Source organism: Humulus lupulus, chromosome 2 (genome assembly GCF_963169125.1).
Source record: "Humulus lupulus chromosome 2, drHumLupu1.1, whole genome shotgun sequence".
Classification (NCBI taxonomy): domain Eukaryota; kingdom Viridiplantae; phylum Streptophyta; class Magnoliopsida; order Rosales; family Cannabaceae; genus Humulus; species Humulus lupulus.
The window spans coordinates 132,199,014-132,220,211 of record NC_084794.1 but is presented as its reverse complement, the minus strand read 5'-3'; the positions used below and the strand labels follow the sequence as shown (position 1 = coordinate 132,220,211).

The 21,198-nt window shown below is 39.8% G+C and overlaps 1 protein-coding gene across 1 annotated transcript; it reads right to left on the bottom strand.

Moving 5' to 3' along the window:
• Positions 1-2,697: 2,697 nt before the first annotated feature.
• Positions 2,698-11,237, bottom strand: LOC133814734 (uncharacterized). Its single transcript, XM_062247659.1, has 5 exons — positions 11,070-11,237; positions 3,887-4,067; positions 3,434-3,442; positions 2,947-3,050; positions 2,698-2,712 (listed from the first exon to the last, which is right to left on the bottom strand). The coding sequence occupies exons 1-5, from the start codon at positions 11,235-11,237 to the stop codon at positions 2,698-2,700; spliced, it is 477 nt and encodes a 158-aa protein (XP_062103643.1).
• Between the last annotated feature and the right edge of the window lie 9,961 nt (positions 11,238-21,198).

Sequence of the window (21,198 nt, the reverse complement as noted above, 5' to 3'; positions counted from 1 at the left end):
CCCCAGAGCACATGGCCTAGCGCTACAGTGCCCAATGGCTAGCGCTATAGCGCTAGTCACAGCACAGCAAATCCTGCATTTTTCCTCCGATTTTCCCCGAGCCAAACCTTACCAAAACTCTTCCAAAATTCAACCAAACATAAAAACAAGCCTATCAACATCCTCCACTCATCCCAAACATCCCAACCACACATAACTCAATCACATGCACTCCAAATCAAAAAATCCACCATAGCTGAACCTAAAGCTCAGAAACACAATAAGAACAACAGCTGAAACCACATAACTTAAGCCAGAGTTTCTTACCTTTGATGGATGAGCTTAGCCTAGGTTGTCCTCCTCACTAGCTTGGCCTTCACCTCCTCAAAGCTCAGCTTCAATTTCCCTAAAATTCCCCACCAACACTCAGCTGAAAATCCACAACAATACCAAGAACTAGAAACTAAAAAACTACCCTAAACCTGACCTCAAATGGATGGATTGCTCTTGCTAAATCCTTGCTAATTCTTCAAGCCAGACCAAGGACCCTAGCCTCAAGCTTCTACTCTGACTCTCCCTAAATTTCTGCCCCAAAAAATGGCTCTATGATCAACATTCATTCATTGCATTCGTGATTAATTCTAAATAATCAAATAAAAGTTCAATGGATTTTGAAGCTGGTACAAGAGATATTATTTGATAAAAATTGGCTTTAAGGAAAACAGAACTAATTAAGTATGACATGAAGATATAAATCATTCTAAATGTCTCATAGTTTAATCAAAGATTTCATTGGAAATTTTCTTCCATGAATTTTATATGAATGGAACCTTGTTTCTTAATTAGAATCAAGAGAAATTATTGGACACAAAAGTTTTCAATGCCAATATAGAATTAGAAGGAGCATACTTACAAACAATGTTTAAAGAAAGTGACAAGAGAACAAACAGTAGTAGAAAAATTACTCTTCGGAACAAATTAAACAAATAAACACTTGTGCACAACCATTTAGGCTATGATTTATTTATTCATAGGCTTCTGTGGCTGTTACAAATTTCAATTATATTTATATATTTATTTAGATGAAGACAACAAGCAAAACATAAATATCACACCAAGACATAATTCTTCCTCAGATATAGATTCAAATGAGCAATTTCTATTTACAACTTTGCCAAACAATTTCTTGTATCTTAAAAGAGAAGGTAAAGAGTATGATCTACATTGTTTTCTACCAAATTTTGTTAGTGCTATGATTTATTTGTGTAGAAAGAGGCTGTGACTTTTTTGGCAAGTCAAATGATATTGGTATTGAAAAATATATCTCTACATTTTGTTGACAAAAAACAGCCTGTAAATAATGAAAAAAAGCCTTCAATAAGCATAATTCTAGCAGATAATGACATGTCCTATTATGCATCAATAAGATTGGAAGAGAAGATATTGATTTTAAATGGTTATGGCTGCTCTAATTTTGATATGAAAATGTGTCCCTTCAGATATTAGACATGCCTAAGACATCTTATTACAAATTTTAAATTTTATGTTCTGAGGTTGTTTGGTGGGGTTGGGGTTGGGGGCCAAGAAAAATGAACTGATATTTTATTTCAGGGCAGCCAGATCTGAACTTTGAATTCATAATGATGATTGGTTAGACAATACCATGTGATTCCACAAGGACTATGCCTCACTTGACCCCTTCTAGCTAATTTTCTCTATAGTCTTGACCATTCATTTCAATGCAATAGATATATCTGTCCTATACATCTTATCAAAGACTATTGGTTATAAATACACATATGAATGGGGATCACTACCATCCCAAGTTCTCAAACTCAAAAGCATCAAGCTAATTTCATGACTTTTATTTGATTGGAACCTTTATTTTTTATGAATATATCATAGACTACTTGTCCCAAGTTCTTGGTCTGCATTCTGTTTTGGTATTTTCAGAAACCAAACAGAGTAAAATTCTTGACATAGATTATGATCAGCAATATACTTAGGAAAGTAAAATTAAATTGAGTGTGCCTCATCACGAAGATAGAAGATAGTTTGTTTGTACAAGATACTTCATTTGAATTAACTAGAGAACAAAATTATGTTGTACTTTTGACAATTCTTTCTCTGAATTTTTTTAAAGAAGTCGTCACATAAAAAAAGTTTATATTCTTTATCAAAGTTATATTTCAAACGAGGATAAAGCCTTTTCTCTAATCATAAACCCTTCTTGCTACTTTTCTCAACCTAATATTCTATGAAATAGTGATTAAAATTTCATCTCTATTACTGAGCAATAGCGAGGATTTTAAATGTCCTCTCTATAGTTCAGCAATAGAGACAAAGTATTAGCAAGGAAGTTTAATGACAATTTCGTTATCGCTATTCGATATAGCAAGGATTTAGAAAGCTTTAGCGACAAAAAAATTCGTCTCTAAAACCCGATTTTGTTATAGTGCCAACGCAAAATGATATTTCAATTTCTTTAAAAAGCAAAAGAACCCTAAAAAGAGAAGCAACTCAGGCAGAGCTGCTTGCAATACAACTAAAAAGGACCTCAAAAACTATACAAAAAGATTATTACACCATTTACAAGTATATGTTTTTAACAATCTAATTAATGTACCAATCATCAAACAAACCAAGCAAACACAATTCAATTATAAAATAGTTATACTAGATAAGTCTATATAAAAGCAAACACCATTTTCCCCTAGACTAGCATCTAACCATCTACCAATATCAATTCAACTAATTCAAAAACACATACATGTTTTCTTCCTTATCTCGCCACAACACACAAATTTCTCAGATCCTACTTCACTAAGACACACAAGTTCTCAACCTTCCGTTATCATCGCAGCACACAACAATGATCTCAGAACCTACTTCACTATGGATGAATATTTAAGATATTCAAACTCCTCTAACATTTGCATAAAATTAAAACAAAGGTAAAAGGCATACCTCTTGCAAAATGCAAACAAAAGTAAGAGTCTCTTGTGAGAGATTGCTTGCACACCAAGTATCTTGCATCTTCTCTTGGAGGCAGCCAACCAAAAAAGTTTTAACTATATTGCAAAGAGAATAAAAATATAGAGATAGAGACATATATAAGCAATATGACAGCACCAAACAAAAATCTCATTATTTTATGATCAAAACCCATACAATCAATATTATATATTTTCACATGAATAAAAGTCTGATAAAATCATATTATAGAATATGCATAAATCAAATCTGTAAAATCCAAATTTCATACACAAAAGCCAACAAAAGGACTAAAGAAAAGGTAATCTAAATCCATATTCTCAAATCACAAACATTAAGTATTAAGCACCATATTCTTACACTTACAACATCTCTAATTTTTCTCTTTGTATTCTCTTAATTAGAAACAATTCCAACACAAAAAATTATATAAACTTGAACTAAAGGGGAAAGGGCTTACCTTCATCAGCTGCAGCAAAATAAATTATTAAAAACAAAAGCAATAGCACAAACCAAAGAAATAATCTTTAAGCAAAACCAACAAATTAAAGCCCACTTAAAGGATCTTGACACAACCATAATGTGAAAATATAAGGTTTATTTATAAAAGTTCTAGCAACAAAAAACAAACATATTATAAAGCTGAAAATATAAATAACCAGTATGCAAGAAAACATAAAATTATGTCAAATAATAAAACATAACCAGTCATGCAATGAAAATTTGTTGCATAATGATTAAAAATAAATCAAATATCACTTTAACATACATTTTAAATCAAGTTAATGGTACTTTAGTACTTTAGAAAACACAATCAAAACTATGGTTCTTTTAACTATACTTTAGAAGAAAAACTGTTAAAACAACACTACATCTGTATGAAAAGAAGAAAGACTTAAAATTTGTATATTACCAAAACAAGCTAAACCAGCAGTAGAGGAAGCTAACCCAATAGCGGTGGGGAATTTTTTGTATGAAGCAATGTGTATATGCAATTTTCCCCAGTCCTCCTTCAAAATCTTGATACCCTTTTCCTTGTCCTCAACATCACCAGCAGAAAGGGAACCTGCCTCCAGAAAGGGAAATCTCCTACACTAATCAGCAAAAGTGCCACAAATCAGCACAAGACCAAAAGGGCAGTACATGTAATGAATGGGCTTAAAAACAAGAAAATTCAATTTTTACACAAACTTCATTGTTTAAAAGATCAAAAATTCACCTTAACCAAGTTTAAATAACAAATATGGCTGGTTCTGATCATATTCTCTTCATTTTTGGAGTAAAATGATTAAAAAATGGGGATTGAATTTAACACCCACAAAATTCAACTCCTCCATATTATATTAAACCCAGAACCATAGAGTCTACTTCAAACCCAAAACCCCAAATCTGTTTTTTTTATTTTTCCGTCAAATGCAAACCCCAAAACTGAAAAAATAAGAACCAATCCTAACCAATAAACTAAATCAATTTCATATGATACAACCAGACCTAAGCTAAAAATTGGTAGAACTTTACCCGCTGCAGAGATGAGACAGCAGCGATGATGGGCTATTCCTCAACATCACACTCTGAACCAAACCCAAGTGTATCGCCTGCTTCATGATTGGAGTGTCGAAGCTTGGAGTCTACAAAGACTGTGAAAGAGAAGGGAATAAAAGGGAGGGAAATTAAATGTCAAGAACAAATACTGCAGCAATTGGAATGCTCGTGAAAAACAATAATGGAAAATCACCTGCAGTAAAATTAGGTTAAGGGCATATAATATTATGAGCAACAAATTATCTCGTGTACCAAAAAAATCTAAACAAAAAAAAATGACAAAATCACTTTCTAAATCCAAGAAAGACTCACCTGAACTACTCCATGAAAGACATCACCCCTGAGAGCTTTATTAGTTGCAGATACGAGACAGCTGTGATACCCGGCGGTTCCTCAATGTCGCACTCTGAACCAATCCCCAAGGGTGTCGCATGCTTCATGACTAGAGTGTCAGAGCTTGGAGTCTGCCAAGACTATGATGGAGAAGGAGAAGAAAAGGAAAGGAAACAGAAGAAGGCAGAGAGACGGGAAATAAGAAGTGAAAGAGAGAGTTAACCAAGAAAACATATGATATAATATTATTAGATTGAAAAGATAGAGAATGAGAATGATTAGTAAAATAAGGGGGGGGGGGGGGGAGAGACTAAAGGCGACATTATATTAATTCACTTGGCGCCAGAATTTCGTTCCCTCCATGTTTTTTTTATTTAGCAAATCAGTAATAACACTTTTAAAAATGTGTAATATTATACTGTGATATTTAGTACAAATTCTTGTACTGTGGCGCCGCTCGGAGGAGGCGGCCACCAAGCATGCTGAAGAAATCAAAGTGGTCGAGGGAAGGCTTGTCGAGTAGCACAAGATAGTGGATACCAAGCATGATGAGGAGTTGCAAATAGCTGAGGCTAAGATCGCCAAGCTTGAGGAGGAGTTGAAGAAGAAGGAGGACTCTGTTGTCAAAATTTCTGCCTCCAAGGAGAGGTATAAGGAGGCCACACTGATAAACTACCGAGAAGCCAACAAACTTCAAGCGAAGTTGGAAATCAGCTGCAAAGAGGTTGCCGACCTCGAGGAGACTAATGTCCGCAACCTGGAGAAGTACGAGGGAGCGGTGTTCCAGTGCTTCTATATGTTCTAGAAGAACAATCCCATGGAAAACTTTACCTACTTACCAGACCCTATAAGGGAGGTTGAGCTGGCGAAGTGTGTCGCTCGCCTGGAAGAGGAGGAGAGGGCCCAGGGATCCCCTGGAATATCTTTGGCAACAGGTATCGAGGGCGTCAATGAAGATGTTGGGGCCACAGTCGACCAGCAACCACAAGAGCCTCAACAGGATCCTCCTACTGCCACATAAATTTTTACCTGTATTTATTTTAATTTGTAACTTCGGACACATGAACCTCGGTTCGTGATGTTAAGACAATTTAATTTTTTGCTGAACGAGCAACTTTTTCTTTTAATTAACAATTTCATCCGAGCAGAAACTGCTCCCAATAAAAAGGATTTTACTTTTGACATTATAATATTTTCACTTTATTATAACATCTGTTCACATGACCGAACTTAGCATGGCACTCTGTTTTGATTTAACAAAATGTAAAAAAAAAATATGAAAAATACTCTAAGTACCGTAGCATGCTTTCCCTTATTTTGCTCGTGTGTTTACATATACTTATTGATACGCTTTGCTTGCTTGATACCTTATATGCCCCCTAAGTGATTGAGGAGCTTAAGGTCCTCGGTCACTTGCCTTGACCAAGACCTGTTCGAACATTACTGCTCGGAATAAATACTTATAGGAATGATAATAAAGCAAAACAACACACGTAATGAGCAAATACTTGTAATAAATACAATAATTGGCAAGAATAACTGGCTGTGCACAATTCCTTTTAATTCTCATAATAAATGGATAATCCTGTTTGTACGAGTGATAAAAAATTTGATCTTACACTTATAAGAGATCAGTCATATGATTGACTAACCCTTGTTCATAAACTTGTAAAAAGCGAAATTAATATAAGCCAATTCTTTAAAAAGAACTGTTTATTGATAATACTTGTGCAGGTGTTCTCCATTCCAATAGTGAGGAACGAGATCTCCATTTAAGCGAGCAAGTTTATAAGTGCCTGGATTTAGGACTTCTTCGATTTGGTATGGCCCTTCCCAGTTAGGTCCAAGCACTCCAGCAGCTTGATCACAAGTGTTGAGGAAAACTCTTTTAAGTACCAAATCTGCCACATCAAACATTCTTTCACGTACTTTAAAGTTGAAATACCGAGTGACCTTTTGTTGATAAGCTGCTACTCAGAGTTGAGATTGCTCGCGCCTTTGATCGACCAAATTCAGAGATTCCATCAATAACTAACTGTTAACGTCTTGATTGTATGCTAAACTTCGGTACGATGGCAGATCTAATTCAACAGGCAATACCCATAGGCCAAGGAAAATGGAGTATGGCTTGTTGCTATTCGGTGGGATGTTCTATACGACTAAAGGACTTCAGGTAACTGTTCTAGCCATGCCCCCTTCGCTTCTTCAAGCCCTTTCTTCAGAGTATCCTTCAGTGTCTTGTTGACAACTTCAACCTGTTCGTTTGCCTATGGATGAGCTACTGAAGAAAAACTCTTGATAATCCCATGCCTTTCACAAAAATCAACGAACATATCACTATCAAACTGTGTGCCATTATCTGAAATAATCTTCCTTGGCAGCCCATAGCGACACACGATGTTCTTGACCACAAAATCGAGAACTTTCTTGGTCGTTATTGTTGCAAGTAGCTCAGCTTCGGCCCACTTCATGAAGTAGTCAACAGCAACTATAGCATACTTGACGTTGCCTTTTCCCGTCGGCAAAGACCCAATCAAGTCTATTCCCCACACTGGAAATGGCCATGGGCTTTGCATCTATTTTAGCTCATTAGGGGCTACTCGTGGTATCTTGGAAAATCTTTGGCACTTGTCGCACTTTCGAACAAAATCTGCAGAGTCTTCATTCATTGTTGGCCAGAAGTATCCTTGCCTTAAGATACTTTTTGATAAACTCTACCCCTCAGCATGATCTCCGCAAAAACCTCCGTGGACTTCTCGCATTAATTCTTTAGCCTTTTCTTTTGAAACACACCTTAGGAGTGGCATTGAGTACCCCCTTCTGTATAAAACTCCGTCAACCAGGATAAATCTAGCCGACTACCTTTGGAAGGCTCTTGCTTTGTTTCTGTCCGACGGTAATACTCCACGTTCTAAGTACTCAATGAAAGGTGCCATCCATGTGTTTGCTGCTTGGATTACCAGGGAGGTTTCTTTTGTTTGGATGCTTGATGCGGATAAACGTTCAACAAGCACTATATTTAAGGTGTCAGCATCCTTTGCACTTGCTAACTTGGCCAAAGCATCAACGTTTGAGTTATGGTCGCGAGGTACCTGCTGGAGAGTATATTTTTCAAATTATTCCAACAAATCCTTTGCTTTGTTTAAATAAGCAACCATCTTCAGACCCCTGGCTTGATATTCTCTGGTAATTTGATTAACCACTAACTGGGAGTCTATAGATTTCAAGTGACTTTATGTTCATGGCCTTGGCTAATCTTAATCCTGCTAGCAAAGCTTCGTACTCAGATTCATTATTGGACGATGTCCTTTAGGCGTGATCACAATCACACCTGCTCCAGCATTGTGCTCGATAGAAGAGCCATCTACGAACAACTTCCAGGAGGAAGTTTGGCTTTGAGGTTCAGGCTCTTCTGTCAGCTCAATGTCCTGGAGCCCCGTAAATTCTGTGACAAAATCTGCTAGAGCTTGTCCCTTCATTACTGCTCGTGGCATGTAAGAAATATTGAATTGTCCAAGTTCACCTGCCCATTTCAATAACCGACCAGCGGCTTCTGGTTTCTGCAGAACTTGTCGTAGTGGCAGGTCGGTTAGTACTGCGATGGGGTGAGCTTGGAAGTATGGCCGCAACTTTCTGGAGGCTAAGATCAAGCAATAGGCTAATATCTCAATGGGCGGATATCGCAGTTCTGCCCCTATTATCCTTTTGCTTATATAATACACAAATTTTTGCACATGTTCCTCCTCTCTTACCAAGACAGCACTAGCAGCATATTCTGTGACCACCAAATAGATGAACAAAGTTTCCTTTTCAACCAGCTTAGATAAAATCGGTGGTTGCGACATATGAGACTTTAGAGCCTGGAAAGCCTATTCGCACTCCTATGTCCATTCGAATTTCTTATTGCCCCTAAGTAGATTAAAAAATGGGATGCACTTGTCTGTAGATTTGGAAATAAATCTACTTAAGGCGTCAATCCTCCTGGTTAAGCTTTGAACATCTTTTATCTTTGTTGGCGACTTAATCTCGATCAGGGCCTTGATCTTTTCGGGATTAGCTTCAATGCCTCGTGAGTTCACTATAAATTCCAAGAATTTCTCTGAACCAACCCCGAAGGAACACTTAAGGGGATTCAACTTCATCTGATACTTGTTTAAGATGTTGAAGCACTCTTGCAGGTCCCCGATGTGTTCTTCTACTTTCTTCGACTTAACCAGGATGTCATCAACATATACTTCAATGTTTACACTGATCAGCTCTTTGAACATGTGATTGACTAATCGTTGGTAAGTCGCACCAACGTTTTTCAAACCGAAAGGCATTACTTTGTAACAGTAATGCCCGGTATCGGTCTGAAAGCTAGTGTGATCCTCATTAGGTGGGTGCATACTGATCTGATTGTACCCATAATATGCATCCATGAATGATAGAATCTCATTCCCTGAAGTGGCATCGACCAGCTGGTCGATCCTTGGGAGTGGAAAACAATCCTTTGGGCGGGCTTTATTAAGGTCTGTGAAATCCACGCATGTTCTCCACTTGTTATTTGGTTTGGTAACCAGTACGGGATTAGATACCCATGATGGATAAAACACTACCTTAAAAAATTCCACCAGTTTTTGTTTTGTTGTTGTCTCTAAGTTTTTACCGACTTTCACAACCCTGGTCAGATCTGACTCATCGAGTTGGACCTCCTCGAGATCCTCGACTGGTCCTACATCTTCCTCAAAATCCCCAAAGCGAGGATCTAAATCCCTATCCTCACTTTGGGCAACACCCTATTTGGCGACGTGCTCACCTGATTGGGCTTGTATCTCATTGGCCAATTGCAACCCTTTTTCGGCTCCTTCCCTCAGTCTACACCTTTTCGCCTTGGTAATCAAGGAATTATAGCATTCCCCTGCTTCTCGTTGGTTTCCCAATACACATCCTATCCCCGTGTCAGTTAGAAACTTCATGGCGGGGTGCCAGAACGAGGTTACGGCTCGTAGGTCCACTAGGATAGGTCTTCCAATCACAACATTATATGCAGAAGGAAAATCAACTACTATAAAAGTAGTGAGTAATGTCCTGTTCGCAGGTGCAGTTCCTGCTGTGACTTGATTTTACCATATATGTATTTTTCATTCCGTCGAAAATCTATTTTACGGTATAGATCCTTATGACCTCCCCCTCTATACCCTGCGGTAATGATTCCTCTGGCATTACGACCTTTACCACAACGATGCTGTCCATAGATCAAATTATTTCGTGGATTGGATTTCACTTGCCTGTCTACGGCTCCTTTGCGTGTGCTCAGGGTAGAAGCCTGATCGACCCTGTTGGTGTGAGCCCTTCGCCAGAAAAACCATAAATGGTTGGGTTGCATCGCTCCAAATCCTTCACAGACAACTTCATCCTTTCCAGTGAAGACTTGTACAAAATACTTACTAAGCTCCCTGTGTCCACTAACACCCGCTTAACCATCATATTGGCGATTTGGACATCCACGACCAGAGGGTCCGAATGGGGGAATCGGACGTGTTGAGCATCAAGCTCAGAGAAAGTTATCAGTTCTTCCTCTGTTTGAGCTTTCTTGGGAGTTCGCTCCTCCACATTTAGCATTTCAATGTATTGGTTGTGGTGTAAGGTTCAAGAATATCGCTCCCTTGCCTTCCCACTATCTCCTGCTAGGTGTGGTTTGCCACATATGGTTAACAACGTACCTGCCATGGGAGCTAGCTGTAAAGGGGGCAAGCGTTGGCGTACAAGTGCCTATTCATTGCCTCCTTGAGCCTCTCACTGAGAACCTCTAGTGGCTCATACGTATCTCCTCAGGTGTCCTTGTTTGATAAGGAACTCAATTTCATCTTTCAGCTGGTTGCACTCATTGGTGTCATGACCATAGTCGTTGTGAAAACGACAAAACTTGGTTGTATCTCTCTTGGAGATATCTTTCCTTATCAGAGCTAGTTGCTTGTAAGGGACATTGGTGCTGGTCGCCTGGTACACCTCCGCTCTGCTTTCGACTAGGGCCATGTAATTGGTGAATCTTAGCTCGTATCTATTACCCTTAGGGCGCTTATTCTCAAATGTCGATGGCTCGTTGTTTGCCCTGTTCCACCATTTTTCTTGTTGTTTTTGCCGTTGCCGTTGGGTTTATCTGACTGATTGGCGGCTTTGGCGGGATCTTCCTTTGGCCCCTTGTCTCCTATAGGTGACTTCCCTTCGTTAGCAATCACCTCTTCAAGCTTGATGTACTGATCTGCTCGATCCAGGAATTCTTGGGTACTCTTCACCCCATTCTTCCTTAAACTATTCCAGAGGGGTGAGTGGCGTCGCACCCCAACAGTAAGTGCCATCATTTTCCCCTCATCGCCAACCGTCTTAGCTCCAGCTGCCACTCGCATAAAATGCTGGACATATTCCTTTAAGGATTCTCCCTCCTTCTGGCGTATCTCGACCAGTTGGTTGGCTTCAGTTGGATGTACTCGACCAGTGTAGAGTTTCCTGTAGAACTCCTTTACGAACATCTCCCATGACACTATGCTAGCAAGAGGGAATTTGAAAAACCATTCCTGAGCAGTATCGGATAAGGTGGCCAGAAAGATTCTACAGCGAGCATCATCCGACACCTTCTGGATGTCCATTTGTATCTCAAATTTATTCACATGAGATACTGGGTCCCCATATCCATCGAAGTTGGGAAATACTGGCATCTTAAATTTGCTTGGGGTTTCTGCCATTGCTATTCTTTGTATGAATGGAGTGCCTCTTCTCCGATCATACTCGATGTTGGATGTTCAACTCCCCACTAGCTATTGCACGGCCTAATTCAATGCATCGATCTGGGCCTGTACTGCGTCTGGTATTGCTGGGGTGACTGGTGCTAGAGGAGCATACTCATTGTGCCTTTCTCACCTATCGTTGAGCACATCCCTCAAGTCGTCATCTCTACGCCTTTGCTCGCTAGTGCCCAATCGATCAAAGACGATAGGTTGCCCCCCAGCGTTCTGGCTCGCAGGCCTATTTTCTCTTGGTGAGGGATTTTGTTCTCTGCCCCTCTCTCCTTGTCTTCAACCATCATTTCCTCTGCCAGAATTAGCTTCATTGTAGTCGTGTCCATCTCTAAAATGTGACCGGTTATGTCGCGACCTGCTGATCACACTGTCACCTCCTCTTGTTGGCATGTCCCGAGCATCAGGGGAGGCCTGCGCTGGTCGATGGGTCCCCGGGCATTATTATGTTATGGGGGGGCCCTGACCATAAAGCCTGACTCGACTTGTCTTCTGCTAGCAGAAGACGCTGTCCCTTATTCGATGTGTTCGGATCCTCATCAGTTTGGCGTCTAGGGCTCCGAGGACGCTGTTTGGCCCTATTATGCCTTTGATGTTGGGGATTATCTCGACCAGAACGAGAAGGTGGTTTCTGCTTAGGATTTTGAAATGGAATATCCTATTGAGCCGCAAGAGGTTGTTTTAGCCTTTGAGGGCTTGCTGGCTGAGGTGGAGGACTTGGGTTTGTGCCTTGTTGTGGTGGTACATTTGGTGGCAGATCTGGTTGAGAAGTTGGTGCAGGTTGTCCCCGGGCCAACTAAATGGCTGCTTCTAGGGTGGCTGTGGCATCTCTCTGTCGGCAGTCCATGTCAGCCTGTCGTTCATTCAATTCTTGACGTTGACAGTCAATTTCTCTCTATTGCAGCACCATTGTCTCAGCCACATTCTCCTGATTAGCCCTCAGATTGGCTAACTCCTCCTGCAACACACTCAGTGTTGTCCTCAAGTTCTCTGAATCCATCTCCTCCTCTTAGAAATCCAATTTTGGTTCATCTTCAGCCACATTTGGTGGAGGAGGCTGGGTGGATGCAGCACCAGAACTTTGTCCCGTCTTTCTGGATGTTTTCGCCATTTGATTTTTCTGGAAGTCTTGAGTTGAACTCCCAACGAGAGCACCAAAATGTTGACCCTCGAATTGGTCAACGACACGGACTCAGATAAACGATATAAAGTAAGATGAAAATGAGAAGAACTCCAAACAAAAAGATAAATGCACAAACAATTTATAATGGTTTGGCCCCAATAGAATGGTAACAACCTACGCCCACTTAGTGTTTTTATTGATTTAGTATTCCAAGAACATTGATCAATGAACTAGGTTTCACGAGTTTCACTCTTCTCAGACAAATACAATTATGATGGATAACAACACTCTTTTTCTCTCTTAGAATCTCTCAGCTCAAGCGTCTCAAGCCAAATGTTGGAAAAGCCAAAAGTCCCCTCTCTTGAGCCCTTTGATTCTTATTTATAGGCAAGGAGGTTTTACATGGGCCAACGGGCCTTAATTACACTTAATACATGCGTATCTAAATAATAATGAAAATTACAATCAATACGTAATTACAAGATTGCATATTTGAAGGAAATAACTGAATATATGCAACCAGGCTGGTCGCCCATGATTATGATACTTGATAAGCCAATGATCTCCAGGTCAAGGGTCGAAGAGGATATGCTCACTTAAAACTGCCACGTGTTTCCCACGTGTAGATCAATCCTGCCACATCATTAGGTAGTCCGTTTTTGGGTAAACAAAATATGTCCTAGTTAAATTAGGGTGTTACAAATGGTTACCCTTGAGATGGAGTTTTGAAATAGACATCAGTGCTGAGACTTGAGTATCCACTAAGTTGAGCGCTAAGATTCTAGGGGATACTTAGGTAGCTCCCGAATTGGCTTCTAGGGTCAATTATAAATATTGGATATTGTTACTATTGTTATGTTTCTGCTATGGTCTGAATATTCTTCTGCAGGATTTTTATACTATGTTGTTTTTGTTTAAAGTTTGTTATTCCACCAGGACGCGTAGGCATTCTAAAAATTGTTTGGTTAGGGCCCAGATTTATCTGGCACCCTAGGTGTGGTAAGCTATGTATTGTGAGGGCAATAATTGGGTTATTGGTTCCTATTACTTGTTTCTATTTTTTGTTAAGCATACTTGCTAAGCGTTTTTGCTTACCTAGTTGCTCATGTTCTAGGTAAGAGCAAGGAAAAGATGAACCTGTGAGATGTTGGAGCCTACCTACGAAAGTGTACATGTGACCCGACCTTTGGGTGTCTACACTTTCAAAAGATAGTCTTTTGCTTATGTTTTAAACTATATTAGGTTAGCACCATACTTTTAAATCCTTTTAAAGTTTAATGTAAATATTTTTAGTGTGTGCACACATTACATTAAAAGTTTTTTATAATCCAGATTTTTTACTTTTTAAATGTTATAAATGATTTTAATTTCGCAGATTTAGTGTTTGGATATTCAGGTTGTTACAATTGGTATCAGAGCTCGAGTTGAGCCGGTTCTATAGACAAACCCACATGTACATTTCACAAGATAGTCTGACACTCACTATAAGTACTACTTTAAATTTGTTTATAATTTGGTTGTTCTTTGGTACTTTCCTAAATTTATATAAATTGTAGGTTAAGATGGCATAACAACCAGAAATTATTCACCCTAAGGTTGTAGTACCACCCATAGTTTATACCTTTAGCCAACAGATTGGTTATTATGAGAGATTCTATAAGAGGAGGCAACAAATCTATACTGGAACGGACCAAGATATGTTAGGTGTATGGGCCTGGACCAATAGTATGACTCATATCCTTAGTGTATCCCATATTCTTGCCTAGTTTTGGGTAAGGTCAGCTGGCCGATATCTTCGAGGGGACGCTTATGTGTTGTATCATCGTCGATATCCTAACCAAGATACAACCACGTGGCTACATTTTTGCACCTCTATAGAGTTTTCCTTCGGGCCAATCAATAGGAGATCTCCATGGTTTCGAGATTATCAGAGGATGCTAGTGGAGTGTCACCGCCAGCAGATCCAGGAAGCAGCAACCTAGGAGGTGCCAGTAGAGGACGCAGTTGCAGCTGCTTCCTTAGACGAAGAAGTTATCAATGAGAACCCCGAGTCGGATCCAGAAGAAGATCTAGAGGAGAGCGATGAGATTGACTTCAACATCGAGATCATAACTTAAGCGTATAAATAGATTGTGTGGCTATGTATATTATGGGATAATAACTATATGTATAACAGTTGTAGAACTTATATGTTAGAGCTAAGTTTTGTAAATCCGTTAGGATAACTAAGCTCAACTAACCAACACTTAGAGTTAATTTTGTAAATCCATAGGATAACCAAGCCTAAACTTTGAAACTCTATATAAATTTATGTTTATATATAGTAAAGTTTCCTATCTTCTTGGTGAAATGATTTTCTATGTTATGTGGATATGTTTAGTGTACTTAATTTTATATTAAGTAACTATGATGTTTTTACTGATTCCTCGTTGTTATCTCGTTAGAGGAAAGTCTACGTACGAACAACTATGGCACCCATGACAAGAGCGCAACAAAATCAACCTACCTTGGCTGAACAAATTCAAGAGTTGGAAAGAGCTCTTGGGGAGTAAAGAACTTTGCGGGAACGGGATAGAAAGTGGCAGTCTGATGTTGAGGCTCGTCAAGCTAAAATGTTCCAAACTCTGATGCAACAGTTGCCGATAGCACCAATGAATGTGCAAAATAACCTAGTTGCACCCACCATCGAGGTTTAGGAGCCTGAACTGCAGGCTGAACCCAAACCAGTCGACGTGTCGACTTTAGTACTAGAAGAAGTTCAACCTAAGCCACCGAAACCTACCTCAGAGAGATTCGAAAGAAAAAAAATCCACTAGTCTTTGAAGGGACTACAAACCCTATGGTGGCGGAGGAATGGATAAGTGTACTAGAGCGAATATTTAAGTTCATTGAAGTAACCGAATGAGAGAAGGTTGTGTGCATGGTTTATATGTCAAGGAAAAATGCTCGTATTTTTTGGGACGCTGCCAAAAAGAACCATGATGCGGAAAATATAGAATGTCAGTAGATTTTACAACTGTTAACCACCAAGTATTTCAACAGAGCAGTGGTAGATTACAAGGTTGTGAAATTTTCTAACTAGAAGCATAGAGCTATGAGCGTTCAAAAGTAAGGAGATTTGATCAGCACAAAAGCTGATAAAGTAAGGAGATTTTTTAAGGGACTGTGAGCCGATATTGTGCAGTTCATTGATATTGGGAAAACAGGCCCAGAAACTTATGAAGGAGAGGTGGAGCGAGCAATCTGCCAAGAATCATGGGTCGCACAATAGAAGAAGGAACCCTTGAAAGTTGAGGAGAAGAGACTAGTTTCAACCAGCCAAGGCTAGTTTTAGATCAACCGAAACGGACCTAGGGGAATTCAATCAGAATTTTGGGTGAGGTAATGGACAAGGAGTTCCAAGAAATAATAACAACGGAGGCAACAAAAAAAAAAAGATGAACCTTCCAATCGGGGATCAAACTTTAACAAACAACCCTGGCACGAATTTGTAAATTGGCCCATCTGCACTAAATGCAACCAACATCACACGTGCGAATGTAATACCAAAGCCTGCTTTACATGCGATGGCTATGAACATTTTCCAAATATTTCCAAGTCCAGCTCTGAAGGGTGGAAATGGTCAACATAAACAACTAGGGGCTGCACCTTGAGTTTTTACTCTCATCCAAGGTGAAAAAGGAGCAGGACCATCTAAAATGGTGGCAGATCAGATTCCTATTGCCCAAAATTTAGCGTATGCATTGATGGAAACAGGTGCATCACATTCATTCATAACTACTTCTTTGCGGAAAATATAGATAGAAGGTATGAGCCTACATTTGATATGTGTGAAGTATCCTTACCTTCGGGAGAGGATATCGTGGTGCGGTCATGGGTTAGAGTCGTACCAATTTAGGTAGAAGAACCTGAACTAACAGTTGACCTATTAGCATTGGATTTTCACAAATACGATGTCATATTCGTTATGGATTGGTTAACTAAGTATGGAGCTATTGTTAACTGCAAGGCCAAGAAGGTGGTGTTTAGCCCAGCAAGAGAGCAACCATTCGAGTTTAAAGGTACATTCTGAAAAAAGAAGTGGCCAGTGATCTCAGCACTAAAGGTGAGAAGGATGCTTGAAGATCGATGCATTGGATACCTCACAAATATCATGTACAAAGAAATGGAGACCAAGCTTCAACCAACCGACGTACCACTGGTATGAAAATTCTCAGAAGTGTTTCCTGAAGATCTTCCAAGGATACCATCAGACCGAGAAGTGGTGTTCGAAATAGAAATTATTACAGGAACTAACATTCTCAAAAGCATCGTATCGAATGGCACCAGTGGAGCTCAAGGAGTTGCAAGCACAATTACAGGAGCTGATGGACAAGAAATTAATTAGTTAAATCCATTATCCATGGGGAGCTCCAGTCCTATTTGTGAAAAAGAAGGACAGTTCCATGGGAATGTGCATAGATTACTGGGAGCTGAATAAGGTGACGATCAAGAATCGATATCCTTTACCTCGAATTCATGATTTACTCGATCAATTACAAGGCACACTGGTATTCTCAAAGATTGACCTACGATCAGGTTATCATCAGCTAAAGGTGAAAGAGTCAGACATTCCAAAGACATCATTTTGAACCTGTTACGACCATTATGAGTTCCTTGTGATGTATTTTGGACTCACTAATGCTTCTGCAACATTTATGGAGTTAGAGAATAGGGCGTTCTGTGGATACTTGGATAAGTTTGTTAGCGTATTCATAGACAACATCCTTATATATTCAAAGAATAAGAAGGCGCATGCGGCGCACTTAGAACTGGTTTTACAGCATTTACAGGAGAAAAAGTTGTATGCCAAGTTCTCGAAATGTGAATTTTAATTGGAGAAAGTAAGTTTTCTTGGAGGCACGGTGTCAGGAGCGGGAATTTCAGTAGACCTGACCAAAATTGAAGTCGTGAATCAGTGGAAACCTCCGAAAAACGCACATGAAGTCTAAAATAGCCTCTCCGATGACTACTCTTACCTAAAATCATGTGTAAATTCGAGTGGACTAATAAGTGCAAACAAAGCTTTCAAGAGCTTAAAAAGAAGTTGACAACTGCTCCAGTTTTGACTATTCCTAATGGTGCCATGGGATATGGCATTTATAGCGATGTGTCAGGGCAAGAGTTGGGGGCAATATTAATGCAGAATGGCAAGGTCATAACATATGCCTCACGACAATAAAAAAATTACAAGAAGAATAACCTAGTGCACGATCTGGAGTTAGCAGAAGTGGCATTTGCGTTGAAGATCTGCAGGCACTACTTGTACAGAATCCACTATGATATTTATACTGATCATAAGAGCGTTATATATTTCTTCACTCAAACGGAATTAAACATGAGGCAATGTCGATGGCTGGAATTGATCAATGATTATGACTGTGACATACTATACCACCAGGGAAAAGCAAACAAGGTGGTGGATGCTCTGACTCGACAACCAATGCTTAACTTGTTATCAGTACAAGAAGTACCACTGGAGATAATATCCAACATCTCTACTCTAGATTTAGAGATAGTGATTGGCCAATTAGCAACCCTCTCAGTATCCAACAATTATTGAGGCTATTCAAGGAGGAAAACTAGTTGACCCATGGTTACAGAGGCTGATTCATGAGGTGAAGAAAGATATGATGTCCAGATTCCATATCTCAGATGATGGGTTCTATGTTTTAAAGGTAGAACCTCCATTCCCGATGACGATGAGATCAAGAAGCAGATTTTCTATGAAGCTCGTAATGCCCCTTATGCTATGCATCCAGATACTACTAAAATGTATCAGGACTTAAAGAAGTACTTTTGGTAGTTGGGAATGAAGAAAGAAGTGGTGGAGTGTGTGGCTCACTACTTAACGTGCCAGCAAACAAAGTCAGAACAACAATGATCGATTGGGCTATTACAACCCTTGGAGACGTCAGAATGGAAATGGGAGATGAATACTATGGACTTTTTTATAGGTCTACTAACAACTCTTAAGGGGGAGGATACCATATGGGTTATTTTAGACAGATTGACTAAGTCCGCTCATTTCCTGCCAGTCAAGATAACATATGTTGCACATAAGTTATTAGATATTTATATAGCAGAGGTGGTAAGAATGCATGGAGTACCCATTTCTTTTGTATCCGACCAAGACAAATGATTTATTTCAGCATTCTGGGAGAGAATTCAAACCAGACTTGGTACTACACTGAAGTTTAGCAACATTTTTCATCCCCAAACTGACACCCAAAGCAAACTGTGACAGTCAGAATTCTGTGATCCACAGAGGGAAAGACCGGGTAAAGCTGTGCAATCCCACACCTCCTGGGGAAGGTCAAGTGTGATGATTCTAAGACTGTGTAGGTATGGGACTACACAATTGAAGAGGGCTTAAATGGATTGATGGGTACTACCTATATCAACAAGATGCATCTTCTTTTCGATAGCCCATCACTTGAGAACTCCAAAGTTAAGCGTGCTTGACCTGGAGTAATCTAAGGATGGGTGACCTCCTGGGAAGTTTTCCTAGGAAGTGTGCGAGTGAGGACAAAGCACGCTGGAAAGACTCGTGTTGGTTTGCAGGGCTAGTCGTCATTCCAAGAAGCAGCCATAGTGACGTGGGGCATTGCAAATGGTATCAGAGACAATCGTCCATGTTTCCAAGGACCCCCCCCCCCCCATACACATTAAAGACGGGAAAATCTCACTGCGTCGTAAGTATTTGTTTATGTGCTATTACTTGTTTTCGTTTTATTTAGCTTTTGTAGTTTGTAACTGCAGTAGTAAGATGCCTCCTATATTGAAAAAGACTAAGAAACAATTGCTTAAGGAGATCTGCGCGATTCCTAAAGTCCGGCTTGACGAGGACCCTTACGAGTGGTAGATAGCGGTCTTGAAAACGACAAAGGAGGTTTTTGATCGCATCCAAGGGTGATGAAGACGGGAAAATCTCACCTCATCGCGTCGTAAGTATTTGTTTATGTGCTATTACTTGTTTTCGTTTTATTTAACTTTTGTAGTTTGTAACTACAGTAGTAAGATGCCTCCTGTATTGAAAAAGACTAAGAAACAATTGCTTAAGGAGATCCGCGCGATTCCTAAAGTCTAGCTTGACGAGGACCCTTACGATTGGTAGATAGCGGTCTTGAAAACGACAAAGGAGGTTTGTGATCGCATCCAAGGGATGATGAAGATGGGAAAATCTCACCTCACCGCGTCGTAAGTATTTGTTTATGTGCTATTACTTGTTTTCATTTTATTTAATTTTTGTAGTTTGTAACTGCAGTAGTAAGATGCCTCCTGTATTGAAAACGACTAAGAAATAATTGCTTAAGGAGATCCGCGCGATTCCTAAAGTCCAGCTTGACGAGGACCCTTACGATTGGCAGATAGCAGTCTTGAAAATGACAAATGAGGTTTGTGATCGCATCCAAGGGATGATGAATAAAAAGGGAGCCTTACTTTGGCCCATAGAGCAATTCTGGGTGATGAGTGAAGCATTGTTGATGTACTCTGAGGCTCTTCAACAGTGGAATCGATCATGGAATGATGTTGTTCCTGAAGACCTGGAGTTTAGAACCATGGAGTTTGCGATTCGCGATTTTCTGGTAAACTACGAATTTAGTCATCTGGAGTTGGTGCTAGTAAAGACGGATGACGAGGAACTAGAGGAACGTTAAGAGATGGTACATGACGTGGAAGGAGAATTGGTTGTTGAGGAAGTATTGCGAGCTATACCACGTCTGACCGCTAGGATGGAGATTATGGCAAGCACCCCCGGCTATTTCCACATTCCTGAAAACGTCTTTGATTACAATTCAGAGGACGAGTCCACTGTTGAGGACTAGAGTTCTACTGCATAATCGTCGCATGGGGTGCTAATAAATAAGATGGAATAATAATAATTTTTAAGACCTTAAAGGATTTATGTTTTGGTTAATTAAACACTTTTTGGAATTGTTTAATTTTGGAATAATTTAAACGTTTTGAATGCTATGGATATTTTGTTGCAAACTCTAAATGATGTGGTTTGAATATATGATTTTGCAATATCTATCAAACCAATATGTAATGTTCCTTCCTTATGATTTTCCTTTGATTTCCTTAGAGCTTCATCATGTCGACCAAAGGAAGAGGAGGAAGGAAAAGAGGAAGAGGCAGAGGAAAGGGTGCCTCCACAAGGTCTGAAACTACGGCCATCACTGACGTTGAAGTACCATCTGTTCAACCTGCAGCTCCAGCAGCACCATCTGTGGACCTGACCACAGAGGTAGCAAGGTTAAGAGAACAATTAAGACTAAGAGATGAGGAATTAGCACAAGCTAGACAAGCACCGCAAACATCCCAAATACACTAAATACCTCAAGTACCAGTGGCGCAACCTCAGCCACCAGTACCACCACCTACACCACTACCAGTAACCTATGGGTT